This window comes from Chlamydomonas reinhardtii, chromosome 14, assembly GCF_000002595.2.
Source record: "Chlamydomonas reinhardtii strain CC-503 cw92 mt+ chromosome 14, whole genome shotgun sequence".
In the NCBI taxonomy this organism is placed as follows: Eukaryota; Viridiplantae; Chlorophyta; class Chlorophyceae; order Chlamydomonadales; family Chlamydomonadaceae; genus Chlamydomonas; species Chlamydomonas reinhardtii.
Window position 1 is genome coordinate 788,565 of NC_057017.1, and position 12,746 is coordinate 801,310.

Below are 12,746 nucleotides of genomic sequence, written 5' to 3' on the forward strand. Positions count from 1 at the left end.
CTGTTTATATTACGCTACGGGCAGGCTCGCCCCGAAGGGCCCACCCCCGCAAGGCGCCCCACCCTCATCTGCCGTGATCTCAGGTCCGCGCTCGCCTCCTGTCTGACGTTCCTACCCATGATCACCTCCCAGAATTGTCCTTGGCATGGGCAACGCATGCCAGTACCGTAGCATTGCAATTACAGTCAACATTCCATCCAGGCCGTAACACCCGCATGTCAGTCCGGGACACATCCTTCCCGAAACTCCCAGGGACTATGCGCTGCACCGCATCCAGCCGCACCTCTTACATTCCAGGCCCAGGTCTAAGGATGTAAGCTGGTCCCGCCGACCCGACCTAAGGGTAACGGCCACTTGCACCACCTGTTCTGCGAGTAAGAGACAGAACACGTACCGTAGTTGCTATTACATGCAGAACGCTCGAGGGACCATGATAGGCCCGGGTAGTTCCTGGGGTAGTTCACTCCGGCCGCCGCGTATCCTAGCTATAGAACGAGTACTGGCGGGCAGTGCTGCGTGACAACTTAACACATCCAGCGCGACATGCATGGCGTGTGCGCCATTACATACACAAAAGAATTGCACGCAATTGCGTGACATGATTATTTCACCAACGCCACTACCGACTCTGTACCGCTGCTGTGCCATTCAACGCGTGGGCCCAGCTTTGCAGGCTCTCGCCGTTCGATTGCGCCACTCTTTCAGGTCAAGTCGGCAATCGACACCAAGCCACGGACATTCCAGATCGTGCATGAGGCCAGAACTCACACACATGTATAGAAGAGAGGGACGAAAGTGCGCGACCGTACACATATTATAGCAAACACAAACTCTTCACATTATTTCTTAGTCCCATCCCTCCCATGAAACATATGAGCAGCGCTTCGGTTTGCCAGCCATCGGGACGTGAGGATGCCGAACGAAAGCATTGGTACCTGCACGTGCCATCAACTCGCCCCAGACAGATTGCCACATCTATCTACCGGTGTCACACACATTTCTAGTAGGGTGCGGGGCAGGCCTGACCCACATCGAGGTGCAGGGCAAAGAACAGGCCCTGGCTGGGGTCCACGGAGGCAGGCACGGTGGCGGTGGAGCCGGAAGACTGCAGCGGGAACGAATGGATGGGAGGGCGGGAAGAGGACGGGGAGAGGGGAGTCGGTGAAGGAAGGGTGCGGGTGCGGGGGCTGTAGCAGTAAGCAGTAGCAGTGGCAGGCAGCAGCAGCTGAGGCACATCGACACACGTGCAAAGACGCACCGTCGTGTAGGTGACGTTGGCGCGGGCGGCCGCCGTGAAGGGGCCGGCGGGGAAGGCGTTGAGCGGGTTGGTGGGCGTGACGGTGGGGCTGGTGGTGGTGAAGGTTTGGAACTGGCCCGGGTTGAGGTTGGGCGGGGCCACAAAGCTGAGGTAAATCTGCGGGTACGTACGTGCATAATGGCGCCGAGGGTGGGTCCCGGCTTGATGAGGCTATGCGCAAGGGCCGGGTAGGGTAGGTGGAGAGCAGCGGCTGGGCAGCTGCCGCCTCTGCCAAGCAAACGACACCACGTTGCGGACCACATCAGCACGGTCCCACGGGCCCTCACATGTATGGCTGACAGGCCTGCCTTGGCAACAGCTGACAACTGCAACGTGTCTGATGATGGATGACAAGCCGCAGCCCTGCTGCACCCCACCGCGCCCCGCGCCCCACCGCCACCCACACCTGCAGCTTGTCCACCTCAGCGGAGGCGCCGGGCGCCAGAGCCTTGATGGTGATGGAGCCGTTGCCCCTGCGGGTTAGCAAAGTGAGCATAAGGGAAGGAGCCGACACGGTGTTATCGAAGATGCTTTAAGGCTAACAGTGCGGAGCCGAGGTGCATGCAAACGCGCAATACTTGTGTGTGTGTGTGTGTGTGCGTATGCGTGTGCTGTTTAGGGAGCACATACAAAGAAGGAAGAAAAACGCAGGGCTGTGTGTGCCACCGTAAGAAAGAGGGTCGCGTGTGCTTGTGTCCACCAGCATGCCCGCAGCAGGACCACCCTGTGACCCGCACAAATAGACGAGCGAGCAGCAGACACAGCAGCAAAGCATTAACAACTCACTTGGTGAAGTTGGTGAAGGTGATAGTGAAGCCGGTACTCAGGTAGTATCCCTTGTCCGGCTGGTTCTGACCGCAGCCGGCACACACCGCCAGGGTCAGGACGGCGTTGGGCGAGGCGGGCGGCGCGATGCGGAAGTAGCCGCCCCAGCTGCGCGCAGCGGGACGGTCGGTGCTGGTAGGTGGTGATGCGGTGCTGGTGGTGGAGGTGATGGTGGTGGTGCGTGATGGTGGTGGTGGTGGTGGTAGTGGTGGTGATGGTGATGTGGCGGTGGTGATTATGATGTGGTGGTGCAGATGGTGGTGGTGGTGGTGAGTGGATGGATGTGCGTGGTTGCGTGCAGCAGGTAGGTCCGAGGGCGACAGGGGGGACGGAGATGTGGAAAGGTCGGTACGGGCGTACCGGAGCGGAAACACGTGCGTAGATAGTCGCCCGGTGTCGCCAAGGGCATCTATCTACTGGAAATGACCTGAACTACAGGCTACAGGCATTGCTGTTTCACCCGCCCGCTGCGGTTCATCCCACCACGGCAAGCAGCAACCGCCGCCGCACCCAAGCCTTGCCCTTGGCCTTGCCTACTCACGCGCTTGAAGTCGGCTGGCGCGGGTTCCAAAACACGCCGTTTCCGAATCCGGGATCCGTCACGTTCAGTCGGATCTCGGAAGTGGAGTTGCCGGCTTGCGCGGCACCGAGCTGCGCCGGGGCTGCACACACGTACGGCAGATCAGCAGGACAATTGTGTTGGATGGATTGTCGCAGTTCGTTGCTTCCAGAGTGCCATGGTGTGTGATCGATCACGGCCGGAGGCCAGTAAGCCAATGGCCGTGAGAATAATGGCTCGGGCACACCTAAAACCATCTATCCCCTAAAACGTCACATGGCTTGTGCAGCCAATGCATTGAGATGGGCTCGCGACCACTCACTGGGGAAGGCCCATGCGGTGTCATTGCAGTCACAGTTGGCCGAGGAGGTGGCGGCCAGCGGGGCCACGTTGTAGAAGCCGCAGGTGAGGCAGGCGTAGTTGTCGGAGGCTGGGGGAAGCCGCCAGTTTAGGCAAGTGTGTGTGGGGTTGCATTCATGATTAATTAAGAAGTGAAGGCGTAGCCAGGTACAGTAGCATAGTAGACGCGTTGTTGGGGGGGGGGGGAGGGGAAAGAAGCGAGGCGGGGCGTGCATGGAGCGGGGGCAGGGCCAGGCGCGTGCAGGTGGCGGCTGGAGGAAACAATCATGCATGCAGGCAACACAGCTAGCAAGACAGGTAGGGGCCCCTCCGTACCGCGAGCCCCACATGCGCACACGCACGCACGTACGTATCATCATAAGTCATCATAAGTCATCATAAGTCAAAACTCACGAGTGGGCAGGACCGTGACCAGCAGGTACTGCGTGAGGTTGATGAGCTGCGGGGAGTCGTAGCAGGCCAGGGCGGCCACGGCCCCGGGGGCGGCGCTGGAGAAGAAGGAGTCCAGGTTGGCGCCGCCATAGGACAGGTAGAGCGGGTAGGAACTGGAGCTGCCTGTGCGTGTGTGTGTTTGGGTATGTGTGTGTGAGTGTGTGTGTGTGTGTTTGTGTGTGTGTTTGGGTCAGTGTGTGTATGTGTGTCTGAGTAAGTTTGTGTTAGGAAAACAAAACGGGAGGAACCACGCAGGGTAATTCATGCTGTGTGTGTGTGTGTGTCTGTGTGTGTGTGGTGTGTGTGTGTGTGTGTGTGTGTGTGTGTGTGTGTGTGTGTGTGTGTGTGTGTGTGTGTGCATGTGGCGCACAAGGAGCGGGATTGACCACTGAGCGTGCAGATGAGCGCATCTGTACATGTGACAGCCAAGAATGCTTCACAAGCCGCCGCCGAGACAGAAGGGCACACACACACACACACACACACACACGCACACGCACACGCGCGCACACACACACACACACAGCCGCAGGCACACAGGCACACGCACGCACCGCTGCTGTTGCTGGTGTAGGTGCCGCTTGACTTGAGGAAGCAGCCGTACACGCCCGAGAAGGCGGGCACGTAGGAACCGGGCGAGTCAAAGGCGCCGGGGCGGGGCTCGACCAGGCAAGCGGACGGCTCTGCGTGCGGGCCAGTACATGCGAACGAGTTGCGGGGGCCGGCGACCGAGCGAGCGCGACTACAGGGAGAATCTGGATGACGTACGTCCAAACCAATGACCCAAGCGTCCGGTCGTCATCTTCATTTGGTCAATAATGTGTATGAGCAAACAGAAGCAAAAACACGGAAGTGTGCTGCTGCAATGGAATTGCTCACGTGTCAGGAGGCAGGTCGCGCCGCATGTGGTCTTGAATCCAGCGGCCCGAATTTGAGATCCATTGGGACATGACGAGCTGCAAGAGGCCTGATTAGGCAGCGGGGGGGCGGGAGAGGGAGGGGGCGAAGGGGGCGGAGGAGAGGGCGAGGGCGGCGCGGGTGACGGAGGCAGGGGGGGCGATGGGGGCTCAGGGGAGGGCGGTGATGGTGGGGGCAAAGGGGGCGGGGGCGAGGGCGGCGGAGGGGACGGAGGGGGGGACGGCGGAGGCGAGGGCGGCGGCGGGGGAGGAGAAGGAGGTTTGGGTGACGGCGGCTCAGGAGACGGTGGCGGCGGCGGAGGGGAAGGAGGAGGCGACGGGGGAGGGGACGGGGGGGGGAGAGGGAGGAGGGGAAGGAGGAGGGGAAGGTGGAGGAGAAGGAGGCTTGGGCGAGGGCGGCTCAGGAGACGGCGGCGGCGGCGGAGGGGACGGGGGAGGAGACGGGGGAGGGGAAGGTGGAGGAGAAGGAGGCTTGGGCGAGGGCGGCTCAGGTGACGGCGGCGGCGGCGGAGGGGACGGAGGTGGCGACGGGGGAGGAGAAGGCGGAGGGGAAGGAGGGGAAGGAGGAGGGGAGGGAGGCTTGGGCGAGGGCGGCTCAGGGGACGGCGGCGGCGGAGGAGGGGACGGGGGAGGGGACGGGGGAGGAGAAGGAGGAGGGGAAGGAGGAGGGGACGGCGGAGGGGACGGCGGAGGGGACGGAGGAGGGGACGGAGGAGGAGACGGCGGTGGCGGGGGAGGAGAAGGAGGTTTGGGTGACGGCGGCTCAGGAGACGGTGGCGGCGGAGGAGGGGAAGGAGGAGGCGACGGAGGAGGAGACGGCGGCGGCGGCGGCGGAGAGGGAGGCTCAGGCGAAGGCGGCTCAGGTGACGGCGGCGGCGGCGGAGGGGACGGAGGCGGTGACGGGGGGGGAGAGGGAGGAGGGGAAGGAGGAGGGGAAGGTGGAGGGTTGTAAATACCAGCCCAAACTAAACCAAAACCAACGAAAACGAGAGTGCAGGCAGAGGCGTTAGTTGCGAGCGATAATACTTATGGGATGTGGGTCGAGGCGTCGTGGAGCAGCAGGACGAGCGGCGCCGGCGATAAATGTCGCCGCCCGGGCTCGGTGACGCGCACAACAGCACAAGACAGGCACGCGGACGCGACAAGCAAAACCCACGACTTACCTGGCGACCAGGAAAGCAGCCCCGACGCCAGGCAGGGAGCGTCGGGCCAGGAGCACGACATGTGGGAAAGGGGCAAGGCAAAAATCGGAAGGGCAGGGCACAGTGAAAGGGCCGAGGCGTGTCGGCAGTAGGATAAAGAAGGGATAACAAAGACAAGACTACACACAAGCCCAGGCGGCGAAAGAGGCAGAGAGGGCGTGAGGCAAGGGTTAAGAGGTAGATGTGGGAGGCATGGGGACCAGTTAGGGGAGAGATGACGGGGTGCTGGGCAGTGTGCGGGCCGCGTACGGCTCCCCACAGGCACTGCCAGCCTGGATGCCCCGCACGCAGAGGGGGCACCCAGATGCAGGGATGGTTAGTCGGGAGGAAGGGCGGGGCAGGCAGGTGGCGCGCACAGGCAGGTGACACGGCGGGCCGTCAGGGAATGTCAGCGGGTACTCACGGGGTGTTGGCGGAGGGGAGGGAGGCTTGGGCGAGGGCGGCGCCGGAGACGGCGGCGGCGGCGGAGGGGACGGGGGAGGAGACGGGGGAGGGGAAGGAGGAGGGGAAGGAGGAGGGGAGGGAGGCTTGGGCGAAGGCGGCTCAGGGGACGGCGGCGGCGGCGGAGGGGACGGTGGCGGTGGAGGTGGAGACGGCGGCGGTGGCGGCGGAGAGGGAGGCTCGGGCGAGGGTGGCTCAGGCGAGGGTGGCGGCGGCGGTGGGGACGGAGGAGGGAACGGCGGAGGGGACGGAGGAGGGGACGGAGGAGGGGACGGCGGAGGGGACGGCGGTGGGGACGGCGGAGGGGACGGCGGAGGGGACGGCGGAGGGGACGGCGGTGGCGGGGGAGGAGATGGAGGTTTGGGTGACGGCGGCTCAGGAGACGGTGGCGGCGGAGGAGGGGAAGGAGGAGGCGACGGAGGAGGAGACGGCGGAGGAGAAGGAGGAGGGGAAGGTGGAGGGGAAGGAGGCTTAAGCGAGGGTGGCTCCGGAGACGGCGGCGGCGGCGGCGGAGAGGGAGGCTCAGGCGAAGGCGGCTCAGGTGAGGGTGGCGGCGGCGGAGGGGACGGATGCGGTGACGGGGGAGGGGACGGAGGAGGGGACGGAGGAGGGGACGGCGGTGGCGGGGGAGGAGAAGGAGGTTTGGGTGACGGCGGCTCAGGAGACGGTGGCGGCGGAGGAGGGGAAGGAGGAGGAGACGGAGGAGGAGACGGCGGAGGAGAAGGAGGGGAAGGTGGAGGGGAAGGAGGCTTGGGCGAGGGTGGCTCCGGAGACGGCGGCGGCGGCGGCGGAGAGGGAGGCTCAGGCGAGGGCGGCTCAGGAGACGGTGGCGGCGGAGGAGGGGAAGGAGGAGGCGACGGAGGAGGAGACGGCGGAGGAGAAGGAGGAGGGGAAGGAGGAGGGGAAGGAGGCTTGGGCGAGGGTGGCTCCGGAGACGGCGGCGGTGGCGGCGGAGAGGGAGGCTCAGGCGAGGGCGGCTCAGGGGATGATGGCGGCGGAGGAGGCGACGGAGGAGGTGACGGAGGCGGTGACGGGGGAGGGGACGGCGGAGGAGGCGGCGGTGGCGAAGGAGATGGTGGCGAGGGAGACGGCGGTGGCGGGGAGGGCGGAGGGGGCGGAGGTGCGGGGGAAGGAGGTGACGGTGAGGGGGGCCGTGGTGGGCTTGGCGGAGGCGGGTTTGGAGGCTTGGGCGAGGGCGGGGACGGGCTGGGTGGCCGCGGCGATGGTGGGCGGGCAAAGCAGCTGCGTGCAGGATAAGGAAACCCTCAGCTGCAAAAGGCACCGGCGCATGTTCCCGTTCTTGATAATCTCGCAAGCCCGCCCACATGCACCAACCCTCGGAAGGGAAAGAACACGGCCCCCCATGGGGCGCTGGCTGAGGAGCTTACGTTCGCAACTCTGCTTATCATTTCAAGTCACATAACACATCTTTCATCCCGATCTTGCTTGATCGTGCACACACGCACCCGCTCACGCCGGAGATGGGCACCACCACGCCGCCACACACACTGGATGTGGAGCCGGTGCCGCAGGCGCCGCCGTCGCCGCCGCAGCAGGGCGTGGCGGTGGTGCACTTGAAGTTGCCCGTGATACGGCCGTCATGGACTGCGTATGATAAGCGGGGGAGGGGGTCAATCGTACACGTATGACTGTTGGTGATGGGCTACGGTACGGCATGTATGGCGCGGCGCGACGAAGTGAATCCACAGTGCGGAGTGGGAGTGGGCTAGCTATCTAGCGGTGCGGTGCCATCAGCCGTGCCAGGGCGTGCAGGTTCACGGCGGCCCCGCCCACGCAGGCCCGCACCCTGCAGCGTGACGCTTGCGGCGCCTGCTGGCACAGCCACTGTTGCTTTGACCACGTTATTGCAGGTGGAGGTGGAGGCCACACCGTTGCAGGCCGTGGTGGAGCATGTGCCGAACTGGCAGCAGAACCTGCGTGCGGGAACAGATAATACAGGAGCAGACATGGGCAGTGGGAAAGGAGAATGGGAATGCGTTGCGTTGGCCGTGGCATGGAGCGCATGTGCCATTAAGGTACTGCGTGCAATTACGCAGCTGACGCTGCTAGTGAGACGCGTGGGCGGCTTGGGCTCGGCTTGCCTGTTTGTGGGCGGGGGCGCTGCTGGCAGCTTGCATTGTTCATGCCAAACAGTGCCAAACTACAAAGCTGGCGGCCTAGCAGCAATGCAAGCTAAAGTATTATGCAAACAGCTCACCAGCTCAGAGAGTTGTTCTTGCAGCCGCTGAAGTCCAGACTCACATACTGCGAACGAAACGGGTTTGGAGTTGGCATGAAGCGAGCAGCAGTGAGACGTGGCGCAGCAACAGGCCACACACGGCCGGCGGCCTGCACAGCGCTTACTAACGCCGGAAGGCCCTCCCCCAGACTCCAAAGCCCGCGAGCCAGAGATCCCTGACAAGTGCAAGTTGAACTTAATCCTCAAGAACACGCTCAAGCAAATCATGGCGCCATGGAGCAAACCTGAAGACCTTCCGGAACTTACGTTCGTGGCATTGCCATCCGAGTATAGGCACACGGCGCGGACGCAGTTCGAGAGGGCAGAGCAGGTCAAGCAGTCGGACTGAAGCACCCGACGCTGCAGGAAGCTTTGAGTTGCGACGTCAGCTGCCCGCGAAGCGCCGAGGCGGCCAGCCATCGCCGGCCACGCGCACATGGCAGCAGCCATCGAGACCACCACAAGCAGCCAGCGCGTGTTCGCCATCATCTCCAATCCTAGCAACTACTGCTTGCTGCGAGTTGTTGTTTCAGGATTGGTTGGTCGGGGTGGATTGCTGTGCAGTGCACGCACGCCCGAACGCTGTTGATGGTTGCACTGGAAGGGCGCGCGCGCCGCGATATTGTACGCGCGCTGCTGCCACTTAGATAGTCTGCTATGCATTCATCAGCTTCGACATGCGAATGCTTTTATATCAGCAGCATAACCCATTCTCACTAGACTACTTGGGTTCATTGTACTGCAAGAGGTACACCGCACCAGCTCCAGACGAGCTTAACCGCCGTGCGCTCGTCCTTTCAGCTCAACTTTTGCCCTGGCGGCAGGAGCGGCGCATGCTGTTTCGGCCTTATGAAACGCTCCTGCAGAATTATTGTGCAACAGCGCATAAGCTATTAAGCTGGCGCATATGCGGCAAGTAACCCGCAGGGCGAAAAACTCAACACGACACGCGTCGCGCGCTTGCCACCTTGCTACTCGTGCCGTGCTTGCGTAAACTTCCCGGCGCCGAGTTCTTGTGGTGTTGAATTGCCAAGAGCGGGCGGCTCAGATACAAGGAATTAAAGCAGGATTGGCGCCATCCGGCTATGCAGCCCGGCTATGCCAGAATTCCGACACGCACCGCGCGGCATACATCGCGGTGCTTACTCATTGGGAGTTCTGACCCCTCCAAGTCCATCGGTCCTTCAGGTCAGCTTCCGCTCAAAGCGCCAGCCGCAAGGGTAGCTGCGGCCGTTGGGAGCCTCGCACATGCTGACTAAGGCGGCGCGTGGCTGGCACTGGACGCGTGTCGGAATCGGAGTGGACCCCCGCAAGGCCGCAAGTGCCAGCGCACAAGCCAAACGTTTCCGCATCAATGTGCGAGATGGACAGGAATTGCGCGATTACCCGCCCACAGCTCGGTCCTAACCGCAAACTTACTGACAAGCCCAACACGGGGCCTGCCGGGCGGTGCAGCCCCAGAGCTGCTGTCGCGCACACCGGTTAGCCTGCCTCACCCCGGGCCCGCCGCAAATGCCGCAAACGCCAGTTACTGGACAGCGCACCGCTACCCCGGATGGATGCAATCGTGTCACACCCGCGGCCGCACCCCAACTTCGCACCCATCCAGGCACCCGAGCCCGACTGCGTGCGGTGGTGTTGGTGTTGGTGGTTGGCGCTGACCTGCCAGCATCAATCAACTACCGCCAAAGCACCCTCGCCGCTAGTCCGCCACAGTCAGTCTCACGGCGCGCGTACCTCAACCCCGCCCACCCACCACCGCTTCCCCACCCCCCATCACCCCAATCCCGCCCGCCCCCCCTCACCTCAATCCGCCTCCCTCCCTCGCGCCTTCCGCCCGCCGCCCCCGTTGTCCCAGGCACTCCTGCTGCTGCACACCAAGTACGGCACGGACGGGTGGGAGGGGCCGCAGTGATGAGGGAGCGGTGCCACAAGACGGAACATGGGGAGGACACGCGCCCCCGGCCACACACACACACACACACACACACACACACACACACACACACACAGGTGAGGTCGACCACGACCAGCGGGCGGGACTCTGGTAATTAGGCGTGCTGGGTAAACGTTGTTTAGCGCGCCCAGGGTGCGGAGCATGGACGCATACAGGTGCATCACGGGGTCAGCCCGAATGGTCGCCCGTGGGGTTCCAGGCTCTTCGCGGGTAAGTTCGACAACCTGGGTCACGACAGTCACGCGACGCTCGGTAAATTGGTGGGTATCGGCGGTAAGTGACTCCGGCGCCGTCGTTGGGCGGGCTTTCGTTTCCTTTTTACCAAACACACACACACACACACACACACACACACACACCAGTACATTTTTCCTTGTGCTCTTAAACACATCCATCCCGGAGAAGAGACTAAGCGGCGCGGCTGGCCCTCTAGACAAGCAATGCGACCACATGGGCGATGTACGCGGTAAAGACGGTATTCGCACGCACATGCGGCTTGTCTTGTGCTCTTCAGTACACACATGCGGCGCGTGCGCAATTCTTTCCCTTGACACACACGCAAGCACCACACGGCTCACTCACCCGGTGACTCGCAGCATTCCGTTCCGCCCCTGCAGTCGCTCCTCATCCCCCTCCAGGGAGGTGGGGAACGCCGCCAGCCGGCCCTGTGTATGTGCATGTGTTCATGTGCGCGCGTGACCACGCATGTCGTGTCAGGGTTGAGCCGGCACAGATAGAGGTGCGCCTCACCATGCTTACTTTCACCTCGCTGCCTCCCTCACCTCCCGGCCCCTTTCCACCCGGTGCCTCCCCCAGTCCCTCCCTCTCTTGGCCCCCACGCACCCCAGAACACTTACCTGGCATACGCACGTGAAGGCAAATCGTGCAAGATGCACGCGCGCCATCAGCACCGTCCGGCTCTGTGCACCCTGTGAAGCCGATTCCAGACCCAACTGACAGCACGGCCCCAAACGCACGCACGCGCAGTACAACCAGGGCCGCTGTCGCCCGCCTGCTCCTCCACTACAAGCCTGGAGGCGGATCCAAGTCCCTTCCCAGCTGTCAAGCAGGCGAGCACATGCTTCGTGCAGAGCTGCTGCAAACCGTTACACATACACACCCCCTGGACAGCATGCCAACCCGCCAACGGCCGCACCTAATTGTCATCCCTGAGCAAAATACACAACGCTCCCCACACCCGGTAACTCAAAAGTGCGTCGCGCTGCTACATTACGACTCCCTTACAATGCAACACACGCCCTCATCAATCAGGTCCATAATAACGCCGGCCGCTGTCTCTGTAACACGCTTGCAGTCCAACTCCCCAATGCCTCTGGTCACCGCCCTAGGCGTGTCCCTTCCCGTGTTACAGGCAGCCCCGTAAAGCCCCAGCCCCAGCACCCCCTGGGTAACTGAAGTAGACGGTAGACGCATTACCTGCACTCGTCCTGCAACAGCCCACGCATCACCGTTTCCCCGGCCCCACCCCTCAGCCACCCCAGCCACCCGGCCACTATGCCTCACCTCACCGTTTCACTAATTTTGCCCACAATCCACCGAACCGGCTCCGGTGCCGTAGCAGGCGCAAGTAGCTGGGCCCGACAACATCCTCTCGCTTGCGGTTCTAAAACGTGGCTCCCTCAGAGGGTGCTGAAAGGAATAGGCTGCCGTCCCGTCTAACCCTATAAATATCATAATAAGGCGACACTGAACAAAATAAGACGGCGGTAAAAAAACCGCGGCTGACAGGCAAGTTTTGGACTGGTTAAGTAATGCAGGGTGGCTAATGAATTCGCAAAGCCATTATGATGCACGGGCAGAGGCAGCTGTAACAGGCTAATTCATATAATTACAATGTCAAACTGTAGATTGATGCCACTCGGAAACTTCGGCGATTTCTTGCCAGGGCTGCTCATTTCTCAGGACAGGGGCAGAAAAAGCCGTATGCCAACTGCGCATTGAAGCAGACTGTTTTGGATCCAGGAACGCGACAGCTGGCGACAAGACCTCGCTGGTCCCGTGCCCAAATTCAAGTACCTGCAGCTGTAGCAGTGCCATAATGGCGCAGAAACAATGCACGGTTTGGTGAACGTCGGCAGCCAGCTGGGGGGACGGCGGTTTCCCTTCGGGCCGGAAATGGTTCCCTCCTGACCTGGGTGCTGGGCACCCTTGGTCGGACTGTCCCTTCTTGTAATGTCGCATTCATAATGGCTGGGCGAGCGGTACGGTACCTTGGCCTTCTAGATGGTGCCATTGTCACAATGCCACACCCCGGCCACACACACATGCTTGGACGCATCTGCAGCGTGTGGATGAGAACTGATGGGGATGGGTACATCCATAACAGGCGTGCATGCGCGCCGTCACCGCCACGCAACTACAGCTATATTAAAGACCGTATCCTCCTCAATGTCCTCCTGGCCTTCGCTTGGCAGCCGAGGTGGGGGCTGGTGGGAGCGCTGCGTGCTGTGTCAAGATTCTCGAGAACCAGAGGTCCAAGGTCCAAAATTAACTCCA

General features: G+C 62.5%; 2 protein-coding genes across 3 annotated transcripts; both read right to left on the reverse strand.

The window, feature by feature from the left end:
• Positions 1–167: 167 nt before the first annotated feature.
• On the reverse strand, positions 168–12,261 carry CHLRE_14g613050v5 (uncharacterized protein). 2 transcript variants are annotated; one of them, XM_043070031.1, is made up of 18 exons: positions 11,759–12,261; positions 11,087–11,158; positions 10,812–10,894; positions 10,078–10,142; positions 8,252–8,298; positions 7,840–7,967; positions 7,500–7,638; positions 6,700–7,275; positions 5,996–6,020; positions 4,353–4,539; positions 4,028–4,156; positions 3,435–3,596; positions 3,004–3,111; positions 2,664–2,784; positions 2,084–2,230; positions 1,704–1,770; positions 1,259–1,414; positions 168–1,105 (listed from the first exon to the last, which is right to left on the reverse strand). In XM_043070031.1, the coding sequence occupies exons 3-18, from the start codon at positions 10,855–10,857 to the stop codon at positions 1,001–1,003; spliced, it is 2,208 nt and encodes a 735-aa protein (XP_042916705.1). In that variant the 5' UTR covers positions 10,858–10,894; positions 11,087–11,158; positions 11,759–12,261; the 3' UTR covers positions 168–1,000. The 2 variants fall into 2 exon arrangements, with proteins under 2 accessions (XP_042916705.1, XP_042916704.1); XM_043070030.1 differs by lacking the exons at positions 10,078–10,142; positions 10,812–10,894; positions 11,087–11,158; positions 11,759–12,261 and adding an exon at positions 8,540–8,921.
• Positions 8,976–12,261, reverse strand: CHLRE_14g613075v5 (uncharacterized protein). Its single transcript, XM_043070032.1, has 4 exons — positions 11,754–12,261; positions 11,087–11,158; positions 10,812–10,894; positions 8,976–10,142 (listed from the first exon to the last, which is right to left on the reverse strand). The coding sequence occupies exons 2-4, from the start codon at positions 11,132–11,134 to the stop codon at positions 10,079–10,081; spliced, it is 195 nt and encodes a 64-aa protein (XP_042916703.1). The 5' UTR covers positions 11,135–11,158; positions 11,754–12,261; the 3' UTR covers positions 8,976–10,078.
• Positions 12,262–12,746: the final 485 nt, after the last annotated feature.

Coding starts and splice junctions, on each gene's coding strand:
- CHLRE_14g613050v5 (XM_043070030.1), bottom strand. CDS start 8,761: ATGATGGCGAACACGCGCTGGCTGCTTGTGGTGGTCTCGATGGCTGCT. Junction 8,299..8,539: donor CGGATGGCAATGCCACGAAC/GTAAGTTCCGGA, acceptor TTTCGTTCGCAG/TATGTGAGTCTGGACTTCAG. Junction 4,157..4,352: donor CGCGACCTGCCTCCTGACAC/GTGAGCAATTCC, acceptor GCCCGCACGCAG/AGCCGTCCGCTTGCCTGGTC.
- CHLRE_14g613075v5 (XM_043070032.1), bottom strand. CDS start 11,134: ATGGCGCGCGTGCATCTTGCACGATTTGCCTTCACGTGCGTATGCCAG. Junction 10,895..11,086: donor CCTTCACGTGCGTATGCCAG/GTAAGTGTTCTG, acceptor GCACATACACAG/GGCCGGCTGGCGGCGTTCCC. Junction 10,143..10,811: donor GGAATGCTGCGAGTCACCGG/GTGAGTGAGCCG, acceptor CTTGGTGTGCAG/CAGCAGGAGTGCCTGGGACA.